The 15,864-nt window shown below is 41.3% G+C and overlaps 2 protein-coding genes across 2 annotated transcripts; both read left to right on the forward strand.

Annotated features, from left to right (window-relative positions):
* Positions 1-892: 892 nt before the first annotated feature.
* Positions 893-9,735, forward strand: LOC138609055 (gasdermin-E-like). The gene is made up of 10 exons (XM_069681660.1): positions 893-1,147; positions 2,644-2,882; positions 3,026-3,218; positions 3,426-3,603; positions 3,807-3,927; positions 4,257-4,379; positions 6,531-6,652; positions 6,761-6,905; positions 7,778-7,848; positions 8,435-9,735. The coding sequence occupies exons 2-10, from the start codon at positions 2,672-2,674 to the stop codon at positions 8,663-8,665; spliced, it is 1,395 nt and encodes a 464-aa protein (XP_069537761.1). The 5' UTR covers positions 893-1,147; positions 2,644-2,671; the 3' UTR covers positions 8,666-9,735.
* Positions 9,736-10,680: 945 nt separating this feature from the next.
* Positions 10,681-15,151, forward strand: nup42 (nucleoporin 42). Its single transcript, XM_069681756.1, has 7 exons — positions 10,681-10,966; positions 11,652-11,973; positions 12,059-12,147; positions 12,280-12,356; positions 12,474-12,560; positions 12,652-12,754; positions 14,305-15,151. Exons 1-7 carry the CDS (start codon positions 10,774-10,776, stop codon positions 14,832-14,834), a joined length of 1,401 nt encoding a protein of 466 aa, XP_069537857.1. The 5' UTR covers positions 10,681-10,773; the 3' UTR covers positions 14,835-15,151.
* The last annotated feature ends 713 nt before the right edge of the window (positions 15,152-15,864 follow it).

Genomic DNA, 15,864 nt, shown 5'->3' on the forward strand with positions numbered 1-15,864 from the left:
CCCCAGCTGTGACAACATTTGTGCATCATTGTGCAACCATAGCTCAGGGGGACAGAGGAGCATTATCTCTACATCTGAGGGACAACTCCCTGTCAGCCCTCACAAACTCACTACTATCACCACTGGCAATACATGTGACAGAACAAAATACACCCTCCCATTACCCATCGTACAGAAGTCCTTACATCATTTCTCTGAAGCCCCCACACATTACAACTGCGCGCCAACTTTCACCCCAAATTTGGTTTCCTTTTCATAACGGAGTTTTGCCACTGTGACCCACTTCAAGAGCTCACATTCAGCATATTTTTTTAAAATAAGGTTTTGAAAAGGTCAACATGTGCCACTCTGTCAGCATAATTATCTGGCACTGCTCCATGGCACTGACAGGATAAACTGATTTAGCTGCCTTGTGAGCTGTTTGTGTGATTTACCACGTTTTTAAATCCATGTGACTGTTTAAAAAGATCATTATAATGTCTACAAAAAAAATGTTTTTAATCCATTCAATAAATGCGCAGCAAGTGCTCTGCTTTAGACAGGATGTGGTGTGGCTTGTGGTCTGAAGTGTGAAACACCTGTGCCATCTGCTTGCAAAGAACCACCAGTATGCAGATTTGGTGCAAAAGGGTATGAATTATTAAATCACTTAAAGCATTTCCGCTTTAAATTTTTTGATAAAAAAGGAAAATCAAAGAGGCAAGTCTGCTCATGTCCTAAAACACACGCACGCGTGCATGGACGCACGCGCACACGCACAGACACAAATACCAGGGTTCATATGATCATAATTAACTCTTTAGTGAGAGTGGGAGGGGAGGCGGTCTCAGTCCTTTCTTTCCTGCGATGTTAAGTGGATAACTGTACAGTCTAACCTTCTCCCTTCATTCAACCACAGCTCTGACCGAACACAGCAGCTATTAGAAAGTGATTTTACTATTTCCGCCGCGTTATCTAACGGGACATATTCATTTAGTCCTAACACTGCAAGGAAGGCGTCCGTGATCCAACCGGAGGGCTATTTTGGGGCGTGTTTGGACACTTTTCTCAGAAAAACATCGGTGACATTCCAGAAGTGACAACCGGACCTGTGCAAGTAACGACGCTGAGATCTGAAGCTACAGACTTGTTTTAAAGCTAATTTCAGGTAAGAAACAACTTACAATGGAGTGTTTATCAATCATTTTGAGTGTCAGAAAACTCTTAAAAGGACTCTATTTTTACTCCAGTCTACTTGACAAATCTATTTAAATGCTTTTTTGTACTTTTTTGGGGGGAAAAAATGTTTTCCGCTTGTTTTCGTTGATTTTCCATTAATAATCCGAGTCATTCGTTCCTACGGCTCGTGCACTTTACTGTGCGCGCGCGCTTCTCTCAGCCAATGCAGCCTGGATACATTAGAAATAGTGGGCTGCCGGGAAATAGACACGCGCGCTGGCACACGTGCAAGTGTGTGTGTGTGTGTGTGTTAGGTTGTGTATAACTTTCTGTTTACACGCGGCAGGAATGTCGTGGGAGTGACATTTTCTTAATTAGGCCTACGTTTTTTATTTTGGCAGAGGGTTTTATGAGAAATGGTAGTCTATTATTATACATTTTATAAATACACATAGACTACCAGTCAAAAGTTTGGACACATTTTCTCATACAAGTGAATGGGAAGGTGTGTCCAAACCTTTGACTGGTAGTGTATATATAGTAGGCATTTTGTGGATACTGTTGGTTGGCTACTGACTTTATTTAAGGAACCATTATACTTTGTATTTACAGTCACATAACCATTATACATTTGCTTACACATATCCAGGTGCCACTTTTAACCATTTTTATATTTTTTTTCTCGAAAGTTCAAGTTTTTTTTCTATTGTAAATTATTGTTCACTTTCTGGTAACCCCCTGTTAAATCACACTAAAATAAAGAAGCATTCAGTTAGATAAAGAAACAGTACGTTTCAGCTTTTGTTGTTGAGTTCTGGGTTAAGCGTTAGGACAGTTCCCACTGATGTAATCCCAACTTCAATAATTCAGATCAAATGACTCAACTGAAAACTCTCATTCAGACTGAAACTATGTCAGGGCCAGGGGGGAGCTTGTGTTTATGGAAACCCGGTGGCGTTCTTGATTGCATCAAGAGTAAAAGCTCCATTGGTCTTCGCTGTCTCTTGGTATTCACCCTAGCGGACCTCTTTCCCTGTCCTCCTGCCAACGCTGCTCTTATTTGTTTTAACATTCCTCAAACCAACATGGACTCAGATCAAACTTTCTTCCATTCTTTCCTCTCTCTTTCCTCACAGCACAAATCCCCTTTTACGCCTGATTACTTTAAATATTTAAGCTATGAAAACTGAGCCGGCAGGATTAATGAGCCAGGGTGTGTGTGTTTGTGTGTGTGTATATGCATGTGTGTTTGTGGCCATGCAATATTGACAACGTAAAGGGGGACTTCCTTTATGCCCTGTGAGTCACTGCTAACCGTCGGCTGCAGGACTCGAGAGGAGTGTGGGTTTACATAGTACTCACAAACACCCAAACCACACGGGACTTACACAAGGGTAAAACTGGGGAGAATACCTAATCTTGATTGGAAATCACCCTGAGCGATTATAAAGTCAAATTAAATGCTTAAATGTCTCTCTTTTGCAGCTGTCTGCAGCCCTCATCTGCTGAAGCCATGTTTTCCAAAGCCACAGCCAACTTCGTCCGTCAGATTGACCCTGAAGGGAGCCTCATCCACGTGTCCCGAGTGAATGACTCACACAAGCTAGCTCCCATGGCGCTGGTCATCAAACGCAACCGCATCTGGTTCTGGCAAAGGCCAAAGTACCAACCGACAGATTTCACCCTCGGCGACTTGTTGCAGGGCCACGAGGTGCTTAGGCCTGGTATGTAGCTGTGCACTTACAAAATGTCTGTGTGAAGAAATGTCCATTTCAGCTTTTTTTGCAAGACACAGATAGATATTTTCACAGTGCATAAAGCCACATACATTCGTCCTGTATTCATGCTAACAATAATGTGATTTCAGGAGTGTCTGAGGATGATTTCGTGTCCTACAAGGAGACGTTGGGGGACAAACTCTTTGGGAAGCTGGACACCGAGGCCGGCTCTGTCAGCATGACATTGGAGGGGCGAGGGTCCTCTAAGCTCCAGTCGTGTTTTGGCCAGTTGAAGAAAGAGGAACTGGATGTGAAGAAGCTGCTGCAAGACTCCAGCAACAGGTGTTAAATTATTCCTTTTATACTGTTATACTCTAAGTGTAGTTAGACAACTGACATTTGACACCTCAGCCACCTCTGTCCATGTTACTGTTACTAATCACCTTTTCCTTTGAATGCACCAATAGACGACTTAAAATGTATTCGATGCTACATACATATACTACCATGCTGTTGTAGATTAACAGCCAGTTTCCCTCTGTGCATCAGGAAGGTGGACATGCGGCACGTGCTCGTGCAGCAGCTGGAGAAGCGGGCCGAGGTGCTGGCAGTGGTGAAGCAGCGGATCTTCACCACCAACTTGTGCTCCATCACCCACACCAAAAAGGAGCAGTGCACCTTTCAGGGGGTGCTCGGCCTCGTGGGCATGCTGGGGAGCTCTTTTCAGGTGGGTGTGGGTGGGCTTAAACATGCAAACCTAACTGGTTTGCTGCACCGATCTCTGTATTAATTTTGTTATTAATTCTTCTAATGAGATTGTTTAGATTGATTGATTTGTCTTCTGTTCAATAAATCGACTGTTGTTTAAATTCTATATTAACATCAGATGTTATTTCACTCACTTTGAATCCGATGTGTGTGTGTTTCCAGCTTTGTGTGAAGGACAGTAACAACATCGAGGCAGACAGTGATGTGTCCTTGGAGATCCCCTCTGGTACAGTCATCGCATACAGCGTCCTGGAGCTGGAGATCAAAAAAAACGGACAATATGGTGAGTGTGCATGTGTGTGTTTTATTGTGTGTGTATGTTGTTACAGAGAGGAAAACTTTGTTATATGCATGGTAAAAATACATGTCTAGAAAGAAAAGTGTTAATGAAAATGTCACTTCTCCATTTGGGGTTGTTTTCATTGATGTCAAATACAACCAAATCCCCCTCAAAAACCTGCTATGTTGCAGCTTTGCATCTTAAATATACTGCAATAAAAACTGTATTGAAATATGGACAAAGCATAAATGTCCATAAAAACAAGCGCTTGGACTAGAGAAGTGATAGCATCTTTTAACCTGCGTTTCCTCCTCTGTTTTGTGTATTTTTAGACATATGCCTCCGGCCTGGAACAATAGGAGGCATTGAGGCAGACAACACAGTGCACACAGTGGATGGCAACTGCAATGGGAAGCAGGTTCCAGAGACGGTACCTTCAGGTGCATCGCAAAATGGTTTGTGTCCATTTATCCCTTCATGCAAATCAGGACAGTTTTTATTAATGGGAAATAATGTTTCCCATTAATGAAACTGCCTGTTTTTCTTTTTGTCTTTGTGAGGAAGTGAAACACAATAAAGAAATGATGGAACCGCGGTAAGTTCCCTTTGTTCCAGAACAATGGATGCAGCATTTAATTGAAACCACAATGCCGTCAGAGTAATATCTGTTCAAAAGTACTACAGTTAGGCTGACTGGCCTCAGCAGCTAAAAAAATAGATTCAAGGGGCGCTGGTTTGGCTTGGTTGGTAGAGCAGGCGCCCCATGTATAGAGGCTACAGTCCTCGTCGCACTGATCGCAGGTTCAACTCCCTGTCTGCCGATCCATTTGGTGCATGTCATCCCCCACTCTCTGCTCCCCACATTTCCTGTCTCTCTTCGGCTGTCCTATGAATAAAGGCAAAAAGCCAAAAAATAATCTTAAAAAAAAAAAGTCAATTTACCTTTTATACTTATGACATTACTAAGTTCGAATGCTGTGCAGTGATGTATATTTATCTCTCAGTAAAAGTAAAAGATCAATCAATCAGACTTTACTTGTATAGGACAAACATCTAAAATACAGCACAAAGTGCCTTACATAGACAGAAAATAAATAAAAACAAAATACAATCAATCAGCATCCCCACCCCCCAATTCATACACAAGGTTGTAAACAGAAAGCTCAATAAAAACAGGAACTGAGGAAACACAATCATGACTTCATAATGAGGAAACACTGGAGGTTTGATTAAAATGTTAAGACTCAAAATAGCAAAAAATGGAGAACATAAATGAAACAATAAATACACCAGAATAAAATAATAAAACACTAAATAATTAAATGAATAATAATCCAGAAAAATAAAACTTGAGTAAAGTAGCCTAATAAAACACTGAATAAGATAATAACACACTAAATGAATATATATGAATCACTAAGAAGACCGAGATACAAAAGATAAAAAAATAAATAAAGTTAAATTCAGTTAATAGCCAGACTAAAAAGGTAGGTCTTTATTTTGCTTCTAAAAGAGTTGACACTCTGTGCTGCCCTCAGCTCTTCAGGCAGGCTGTTCCCACAGGCGGGGGCCGTGATGATTAAAAGATGCCTCAGTGTAGGTTTTGGTTCTGACTTTTGGCACAAAGTGGGGTTCTCACAGGCTCATAAGTTAGAAGCAAATCTGCTAAATAAATAGCCAATGCAGAGACTTTAAAACCGGTGTGATGTGCGCTCTCTTTCTGGTCTTTGGCAGCATTCGTGCAGCTGAGTTTTGGAGCAGCTGTAGTTGTGAAATATTATTTTTAGGGACCAGAAAGTAGAGCATTACAGTAAACCGATCCTGCAGGTAATAAAAGCGTGACCTAGTGTCTCTGCAGATGTAGTATATCGCTTTATACTGTGATATAAAATGTATATTATCGTATCATTCTGCTAAACGTTTCATTTTATATAGTCAGATTTCCAATAGGAGTGATAGTATAAGCTTATCCAACTAACCACATGAAAAGTAAAGCCTAGACAGTCAAACGGGGCAAACCCCAGCAACAGTCACACAATTCTCTAATTGTGTAACTTTTAAAATGTGAAGTTACCTCATCTGCATCTGAACGTGGTTCTGCTTCAAAATAAACATAGTGAGATTTTTTATGTTTACTCAACCCTGGGAGGGGTAGGGCTTTGTTCAGGAAAAACGCTGTGCAGCATGAGTCAGACGTATGACTATGAGTGCGTTTCATTTATATTTATTACATCATTGTTGCAGCATTGTCAGCATTAAAAAAAATCCTTATTGCATAATTGAATTCAGGAATTACAATAATTGGGCAAGTCTGTGTTGGGAAACAGTGAACGATATGAAAACAAACTGCTATTTAGATGTCTATATAGAACACAAGTTTTGCAATAATACGTTGAATTTTGTTTGTCTCTCAGTTCAGAATTTATGAGCCCAAACCTGCGCTTGTTAATTGATCATAATTCTTAAAACAAGGCTAGTTTCCTCTAAACTATATCAATCAAATGGCAACGCATCCAACATATCAAAGGTGTACGACTGAAGCTGATACCAGCCACATTATGTATGTTGTTGTAAAGTCTGATGCAGTATCTCTTTCTGTCGTGCAGGCTCACACGAGATGGACATTTCCTCTTTGGGGGAGCTCCCCCAGTCTACTCGAGCTGCCTTGTTCCAGAGACTCAAAGAGACTCTGAGGGACAGAGGGGCTCTGTCATATCTGCAGTGTGCGGTGAGTGAGACAATTACATCATGACTTACGTATGACTTGTAAGTTTGAGCTCATCCTCTTTGACACTAGTCATTTTCTGTTCTCTCCACTCCCCCTTCTCTCAATCAGCTGGAGGATTTGTGTAACGGTGAAACACGCGATATGACCGGTCACGAGGAGCTGGAATCATGGTCAGCCGTACTGGACAGTTGCACTGAGGACAGCCAGGGGGCTCGCCTTAATGCCACTCACCTGCTGGTCAGTGCCTTGGAAGGTGAGGAGATAAACCACAGACTGAAGACAGCTGCAAACTAGAGGTCTTCACGGGTCCTAAATGTGGTGCCCGAACCCAGAGACACCCGGAAATGTACGACACGAACCGAACCCATCAGTTATTTGAAAGCTGGGACCCAGACCCAAGCAGAACAGAGAAATGTCGAAACAGACCCGATCAGCACCCATTTCACAGCTGATTGCTATTAACAACTTTTTAACGTGGCGTAGCCTTCTGCCCTGTGCCTGGTCGTGCATATGATCCATCCTCCATCAAGAAAGTTCATAAAACGCATCAGGGGTTTTCTGTTACCCATGTGGTGTTCATAAAAACAGCAATGCTAATCCACTCGTTCTTTCAGATTAAAAGTCCATTTGCTGTCACGCAGACAGATGACAAATGTGCGGCTCGATTAGAAGCAACATTGCTGTTTTGTTGCATCGAGCATAATAAAGATAATTTGCCTATTTGTCCTTTTGAACAATGATAACAATTACTCTATGATCTGTGTTGTCCGAGTCTGACCTGAGCAAAAGCAGCTGGCGCACTCGCTCAGCCTGGTCATTAGTGCCACCTTGTGGCCAACGCTGCACTTTCCTTGCATTTTCTCTACCGTCACACACACACACACGCAGCACTTTCATCATGACCAGCTCTTTCTAATCACGGCCGGGTCTTTCCGGATCCACTTGGGTATTACACATAATGTTGATCAGGCCCAGAGCCCAGGGTTGTGGTTCGGGTCCCAGGTCGTAGGGTTCCAGTGGACCTGTGAAGACCCCTACTGCAAACATTCCCCCCATAGTTTCAAGATAACATTCATGAAAATGGTTTTCTACATGCTCAACTTGGTGTGTTCTCTGTTTTCTTAGAGCTGCCTGATAAAACTCTGAGCATCTTGAGTGAGACCTCTCCTGATTTTCTGGAGGCCTTCGACACACTGGTCAGTTCATCTACATCTTTACAAAATATTGCTTATTTGAAATGATAAAAAACATGTCGCAAATTTGAGAACATTATAAAAAAAAAGATTTTTGCATTGAATAATCACATTTTGATATATATATATAGGCCTATATAGAGATATATATAATAGTGTGACATTTAGGAAAACTGCTTAGTTGATTTAGACCCCTTATGTATGTGCACTAGAGCCAGTTAGCTTAGCTTAGCATAGAGTGGGAAACAGCTAGCCTGTCCGAAGGTAACAACCAATCAGCACCTCTTAAGATACTTTATTAAAACATGTTTCGTTTGTTTTACCATTTAGGCTACAAAAACATAAACAAACAGCAACCTTTTCTGAGACTTTTAGGCTATGCTACTCTAAGCTAGCAGGCTGTAGCTTCATAATAAATGCATATACATGAGAGAAGTGTTAAAATTCTTACGCCTTCATGGGATTAAAGCACCAAAAATTAAATTACTCAAAATTAAAACTATGATTTGCACCTTTAACCCCATGACTGTGCAACAAAGAGGTGTATATCTCTTTAAAAGTCTATCCATCTGTCTATCCATCTCACCAGATGTGCAGGTTAAAGGACAGCAGCGAGCCTCTCTCCACCCAGTGTCTTCCGCTCCTGCTGCAGGACAACCAGGCCTTCCAACAGGCTGAACAGCTGCTCAGCTCCACCAGTGTGACCCTGAGGAGAGACGCAGACCGGCTGTGGATGGAGGCGGGAAGCCAAGGAGTTCTCCCAGTGGTCCTCCGTCTCAGCGTACAGGGATTGTCCTTGCTGTGCAAAGGGGTGAAGTAGGAGAGGTGTTTGCATGTGTACTTTCTGTCCATTTCTTTCTTTACATTTATTGGACTAAGCTTATTAGAGTTTTTTGCGTACAATCTTTATCCTTTTGGTATTGATTTTGTATCCAACAAATATTGTCATTATTGCATATATTTTTATTACTTAGCAAACACACATATACATTACATTCATATTTTTATACAAAAAAGAGAAATGTATATATTTTATGTGATGAAGCTTTGTTCATTGGTGCAGCTCTGACATGTTTCAAAGATGTGTCTCTCTTATATTGCTTGTAGGCCATGAAGAAGTTTTGTACTTTATCAGGCACCTTAGATAGATCTGTCCTACACATTATAATGGTTTTTGTGTAAGTTCGGTTTCGTCATCTTTATTTATTCATTTTGAGCTCCCATTGACAATTTGCTTTGTTTATCAACACATTTTTTCAGTGAAAAATGTTCAATGTAATGCATGCCAACTGTACAAAAAAACAAACATTTATACATATATATATTATGTATGCTAAAAGTTAGATTTCACACCTGCACTTGCCAGATTTTTTGTTAATGATGCTGCATCTTGTCGCTGCTACGTCTGATGAAAAGCTATGAATCATTTTCTATTTATTTATTAGGAAAAATTTATTTTTAGCATTCCCTGAAATATTGGCCTTTACTACAAAAAAATAAAATGCAGTATTGATGTTTAGATTTTTTGTACATGCTACAATGTTTTATAAAGCTACCTTTTACATGTCCTTACCTTACTTTCAGTTAACATTCTTATTTATTGTGGTTTGAAAAAAATACATATTTTACTGTATTATTAAGTCATATGTTTTGAAAAACATTTCTATTATTTATCTGTGTCATTGCTCTGTCAAAGTGTTATTTATCTTGCAGAAATGACAAGCAAAGCTTTTTCTATATTGCATGAACCTGTTCTATATTCATGTAACGTATTTGGTCCCAGACAACATTTGTACGATGTACTTAATGTAACCATTATCATGTGTTGTTGTCAGAAGTTCATCATGGTAATGCTGTCATACAAAATAAACCATACTCATCTATGTTCAGGGTGTTTTTATGGTCAATCTTGACTGAAGACCTGTTCTCAGTACAGTGCGTGTATGTGTTTGGAAACCATGACAAATCAGTTTGCTGCACCAGTTAGTGTACAACCTACACCATTGCTTTTAATTATGTACTCAGGCACCAGTTTGGTTCCGATTTCACTGTGCATGTCATGTTAGGGTTTGGAAAAATTAGTCATTTATAAATATGTCAGAATATTAAAGATATTTGCAAAAAATACATTTGAGCTATTGCTCTATCTTCAATCTTTAAAGTGTCTCTGCATTACCCTGTAAAGGCTAATGTTTTAAAATATACTTTTAAAACTTAAATCATTTTAGTTTTATGTCAGTCACATGGTATATATATAAGAATAGATGTACTTAATCATATGACAACAAAAACGTACAGAATTTCTCTGCCTTATTTAAGAAGTGTAATTAGCCAGAATAATTGCCAACACCTGAGAGAAAGTGCAGCAGGGCCTTTTAATTAAATGTTTATTTATATTTACTAAATTGCCAAACATGCACAAATTTTGCAGCACGATAAATATTAGTAGAAATAGAAATATATTTGGTCTGACTTTTTTATATTTGGTCTAAATAAAACGATTACCACAGAAGGTAACTACGTTAGCATTGTATATCAGGCATACAGGCAGCAAGCATATGAAACATAAAATGTCACATATCATACCTTCTGTGGAGGGAAGTTTGACCTCTGATGTTTAGCACTGTATAATCAGATGAAACTAAATTCCTGCTAAAACATTGTGGCCAACAGAAGAATAACAGAATGGATATGAAATAATTCAAACCAGCTGTGACCTGAACCGCCCGAGTTCCTGTAATTAACTCAACTGCCACGCGAGGGTACTGTTGTCCCTGCTTTTAACAGTTTTAGCCGGTGACGTAAAATCCCTGCGACACCATCTCGTGCGTTATCGTTAGTCGCAGGGAAACTTCTCGGGCGCCGCCGGTGATATTTAGGAGTTTAGAGAGTAAACGTTGCATTTTACTCAAGTAACATCCTGTGAAAATGACAGTGTGCAACTTTTTCCTCCAGGGCCGTTGTCGTTACGGCGACAAATGTTGGAATGAGCACCCGAGGGGAGGAAACCGAGGAGGTGGAGGTGGAGGAGGAGGAGGAGGTGGTGGTGGTGGTGGTGGATATAATAACAACAACTACAACCGCTCTTCTGCTCCACAACAGCCGAGAGGAGGAGGTGGAGGTAACGGCCAGGAGAAAGACATATAGCTTAACTTATACTTCGTAGAATTCACTTTCGTTTTATATTGTTTTGATATTATGGTAGTTTGTTTACTTTCGGTTCGCAGCCGTTGTGGACCCAGTGTTAGCCAGTGTTTAAAGTTTGTCGATTGAAGCATTTCATTTGATATTATCTTTGTTCTTAATCTCGAGTAACCAATAACAATTAAAGTTAGACATCTAACTTGCTGAGAAATGTCATAAGTAGAACAGCACAACAAAATCCATCCTCAAAAATGACCCTGTAGGTGAGAAGAGATCTCCGTAAACAAATAATAACATTAATGAAGGAAGGATTTATTTTATTTAGCCAGGTGTATAAGACTGCATTAGATTTAGCTTAAGTATGTCTGAACATAGGATAGTGAAATTAATTTGTTTTAACATCGTTAGTCTGCAAACCTGTCCAGTGTCCTTACGTTTTGTGATGTCTGCTTTAAAAGAGCTAGTTTGTGAACAAGAGTAGTATTCAAAGAAGTGCTGTAGCAAAATCAGTACTAAAAAGTGGACACGATAAACGAGCATTACAGAGAAATTAATTGCAGAGAACATCAAGTCTCCCCTGTAGTGGAATTGATATCGTGCCTTTAACTTTGAAAAACTGCTATTTCACAGACATCTTATGATGGTGTGTATTTTGGTTTCAGGGTTTGGAAACAGAGTTTGGGTGAATCCTTCCCAGCAAAAAGGAGGATATATCCAGCCTTCATCCTTCTCCTCTAAAGGAAGTGATGACTGGGGCCAAGGGGGAGGTGGAGGTGGAGGAGGAGGAGGAGGAGGAGGAGGAGGAGGGAATGACTGGGGCCGATCAGGCGGTGGAGGGAGAAGAGACAATGCGAAGGCCTCAGAATTCAGCTTCTCGAATCAAAACAGATTTTCATCGCTTGGTACACCAAGCACCTTTGACAGGCGAGACGGAGGAGGAGGGCAGCAGGTGGCGGCTGGGGATGAAGATGATGACAAAAAACTGTGAGTTTGCTTGTTTGTGTGGCAATTATAATTACTGTTATTTAAAGGGATTAATTCATGTGATGTCTTTCCCTCGGTCACGCAGGGAGATCATTCAGATGGACATGGACATTTGGGAGAGTTCAGGGCAGTGGGGCTTCTCCTGTTACTCGAACGCCAAAGCATCTTTATCTGGTCTGTATCATCAGTACATTAAATGACATGATTGCTGTTATCGTCACAACGTCACTTGTAAAAAAAAAACCCATTTATAATACCAATTATTTACCCACCAGCCCCGGATAATGTTATATTTCTTGTGTACAGGTTTCACTGATCTCTCTCCTGAAGAGCTCAGGCTGGAGTATTACTCCACAAGAGCTTCAGGAGACCTGCAGAGCTATGTAAGTTTCATAAATGTCATTCCTAATTTTTCTCTTTATGCCAAAAAGAACTTCTATAGGCTCTTAACTCTGTGTTAATGTGTTAGAGTCTTACAAACTCCTGTTCCATGTGTTTAGGTTAATGGTGTCAATCAGTTGCTCAACCAGTGGAGAAGCAGAGTCCAGGAGCTGAAAGTTATGAATCCAGCCACTCGCACAGCTTTGGTGAGACACAAACACACACACAGGGACTGTATAGTACTCCTGTGAATTCACTAAACATGTCATAATATTCTCTGAATTTACTGGCTTGCAGCTTGCAGAGTTAAACAACCCAGCACCTCAGGCATCTTCAAGTGGCTTTGATTCAGGGACGGCGACTGGATTTGGATCCTCTGCTTCTGGCTTTGGAAGCAAAGGTAAGATAAATTACTGCTTCTTTGTAAAAGTTAAAGGGTTCCATCTAACATCCAGCACAAAGCTGCGCACTGGGCAGTGTATGTGTCATTGCTAGTTTCCGTCTGACGCGGTTGTCTTTTTTTTACACCCACACCCGTCCTTGTTTTGTGAGTAGCAAATGTAATTGCACCGATCCGTGTTCCCATGTTTTTGTTGGTCTCACAATTAGATGTGTTCAGCAGAAGGCAATTGACCAACAGAAACCTGGTCTAAACTCAATGGCGCAGTGTTTTTCCTGCAGGTAAATAGTGTGTGTAATAGGGCTCCCACTCCCCATTAAATACATTTATTTACTCAAATGCAGTCAAATTGAGTTGTTGATATGACAGTAGTAGACACAAGCTTTTGCCCCATCCCCTTACATCATTATACTGTTTTCGGCATTGAACGCACATTCTGGTGATGTCAGAAGACCAAAGACCCTGGACAGAGCTCAACGTGGCCCAAGAACGACACCAACCTCTCTCTGATGCAGGGTGTGTCTGGAGGTCTTCAAATATCCATAAAGTCACGCTCTTGTGCGTAGCTGCGTATCCATCTTCATGGAAAGACACACTTTTTGACAATTGTTAAAAAATGTGTCCGGTCTGAATCAAACAACCAATCAGGGTTAGCTTTCCATGTTACAACCAATCACAGCAACTCTGTACGAACTAGTTTCATCCAGCTTTTACGTGACTTGTGTCAGCAGCGGGCACGCATTGGTTGTGTCAGTCAGGAGCTATGGCAACTTGGTAAATTTCCCGTACCTCCTTTGCTGACAACGGCATGTACTGCTAAAGAAGCAAAAAAAAGGAAGACCTTGGAGGATAAAAAAAAAGCTACAAAGAGAGCCCTAAATAAAAAGGGCTCAGAGAATGGGAGTGTAAGGGGCTGTTGAGCGAAGCGATGCAGAGGTTGCCCTGTTCTTTCTTGACAGGTAACAGTAGCTCTTACGGTAACAGCTAACGGTAGCACTAAGCTCCAACACCTAGAGGTAAAAAGGTGGTCCACAACAAGAATCATAACTATAATGAGAACTTTAGTAGTATCCTTTTCTCAGTGCTGCAGAGTGACGCACCGCACAACAGCTGCACGGCACAACAGCTGCACGGCACACACCAGTTGCAAAATGCGCGTGCATGTTTGGTGCATCATTTGGTGGGAGGGGCTTAGCCGAGTAATACAGAGGTGTGGAAGGTTTTTTCCATTGGAATGTTGATGTTGCTTACTGCCACTTTAATTGACAGATGTGAGTGTTTGAATCGCTTTCCAAGCAAGAAAAGTGCTGAAAAATATCCCATTCTCCTGTGAATATAGTGCTGGAGCAGATGATTTTACTACATCTAATGTTAAAGACTCTAATCAAATGTCTTACTGCTGTGAAGTCAAGAACATGAATGCATCTGATTTGAAGTTTGTGGATTAAAATAACGTGTAGCTTTTTTTGTCCTGTCTGAAGCCGATCAGATAATAAAACCTGTACTGGCTATTGCCCCTGTTTTAAGTTCAAATCTTTCTGATCCTGTAGGTTTTGGGGCTGCAGCACCAGCCCAGGCCAGCACCTTCAGCTTCGCTGCTCCCAGTGGTGGATTCGGTTCCTCAGCTGCACCATCATCCTCCACAGGTTTTGGCAGTGCCTTACCAGCCCCCACGCAGCCTCCCTCTGGGTTTGGTTCCTCCGCGCCAGCCCCCTCTGCTGTTTCAGCTTCTTCTTTCTCCTTCTCCAATCAAACTACAAGCACACCAGCACCCACTTCGGGATTCGGCTCTGCCTCCGGGTTCAGTTTCTCCTCAACAGCCAGCACGGGGGGAGGATTCGGGAGCGGTTTCGGGTCTGCAGCACCAGCTGCAGCACCAGCAGCAGGAGGCAGCAGCAGTGGTTTTGGTCAGCCTGCTCCACCTGCAGCAGGAGCCGGGTCTGCCAGCGGAGCATCGGACAGTCTGTTTTCAACAGAGAGTGAACTTACTCCAGAGGAACTGAGTCAGTTCAAGGCTAAAAGGTTCACTCTAGGCCAGATCCCTTTAAAGCCTCCCCCTGCTGACCTGCTGATGGTGTGATGCTGTCGGGGAAAGCTCACAGGAATTTTGAAATAAAAGGATAATTTATACAAAGCACAGATTTCTGTATAGTTTCTTCTGAGTAGTGCTGCTGTTTGAACCAAAGTCAATGTAAGATAGATCTAATATCAAGGGAAAACTCTGTTTGGTTCCATTTATGTTTTTTTGTATATGCAAAGTTTGCTTGATGTATAGCTGCTCAATACACAGTATATATTTTTAGTTTTTGTCCCATTAAATGCTATTTTAAAGGTTATTAAATGTCTTCCAGGTTGGATTGCCAATTTGACCTTCTTCATCTGTTGAGACACAATAAAAACATGCCTTGAACTCAGTTGCCCAAAGCTTCGACAACAATTCAGCCATAAAATCCTGACAAACCGGGGCGCTGGTTTGGCTCAGTTGGTGGAGCGGGCGCCCCGCGTACAGAGGCTGCAGTCCTCGACCCACTGATCGCAGGTTTGACTCCCGGTCTGCCGATCATTAGGTGCATGTTTTCCCCCCACTCTCTGCTCCCCACATTTCCTCTTTCCTAGCCTATATAATAAAGGCTACACCCCCCTAAAAATCCTGACAAACAAAAATAATTCACTAAATGCTTCATCAGGAGAATAGTGTCATTTCTCCTTAATGTAATACTGTAATCTTCCTTTAATTTATAAATGTTGTAATTGCACCATAGAAACAGGAGAGGGCGTTAGAATAGCAGGAGAAGAAAATCAGGCTTGTCAGATTTTACAAGCATAAACAGATGCTAAACAAGTTTAAATACCTGTTAACCTAACACTAGCTTGAAAAGACGTTTTTTTTTTACCCTTCGCTAATAATGTTTACGCTTTCTATTCAGATTGTAATAAGACACAACATTAAAACAACTCAGCCAGGCCCCTCACTCCATAACCATCCATCCACACCAGCTTTTGGAGAGCCACTAAAAGAGAGGAGAGTATGACAGTGAGTGAGTAAGCCATTCAATACGTATTCATTAGGTGTTGAGCACCCGGTGGGACCACAGGAAGAGGAATACAGC

The sequence above is a fragment of the Semicossyphus pulcher genome, unplaced genomic scaffold, assembly GCF_022749685.1.
Source record: "Semicossyphus pulcher isolate SPU_LCO1_2020_fin unplaced genomic scaffold, fSemPul1.0.p SCAF_5, whole genome shotgun sequence".
NCBI classification, from domain to species: Eukaryota; Metazoa; Chordata; class Actinopteri; order Labriformes; family Labridae; genus Semicossyphus; species Semicossyphus pulcher.

What these genes read in the sequence shown, in the direction of transcription:
- LOC138609055 (XM_069681660.1), top strand. Translation starts at nt 2,672, where the DNA reads ATGTTTTCCAAAGCCACAGCCAACTTCGTCCGTCAGATTGACCCTGAA. An exon ending in CTGCAAGACTCCAGCAACAG is followed by an intron (nt 3,219 to 3,425) that starts GTGTTAAATTAT and finishes TCTGTGCATCAG; the next exon opens with GAAGGTGGACATGCGGCACG. An exon ending in CAAAAAAAACGGACAATATG is followed by an intron (nt 3,928 to 4,256) that starts GTGAGTGTGCAT and finishes GTGTATTTTTAG; the next exon opens with ACATATGCCTCCGGCCTGGA.
- nup42 (XM_069681756.1), top strand. Translation starts at nt 10,774, where the DNA reads ATGACAGTGTGCAACTTTTTCCTCCAGGGCCGTTGTCGTTACGGCGAC. An exon ending in GAAGATGATGACAAAAAACT is followed by an intron (nt 11,974 to 12,058) that starts GTGAGTTTGCTT and finishes TCGGTCACGCAG; the next exon opens with GGAGATCATTCAGATGGACA. An exon ending in CAGCCACTCGCACAGCTTTG is followed by an intron (nt 12,561 to 12,651) that starts GTGAGACACAAA and finishes ACTGGCTTGCAG; the next exon opens with CTTGCAGAGTTAAACAACCC.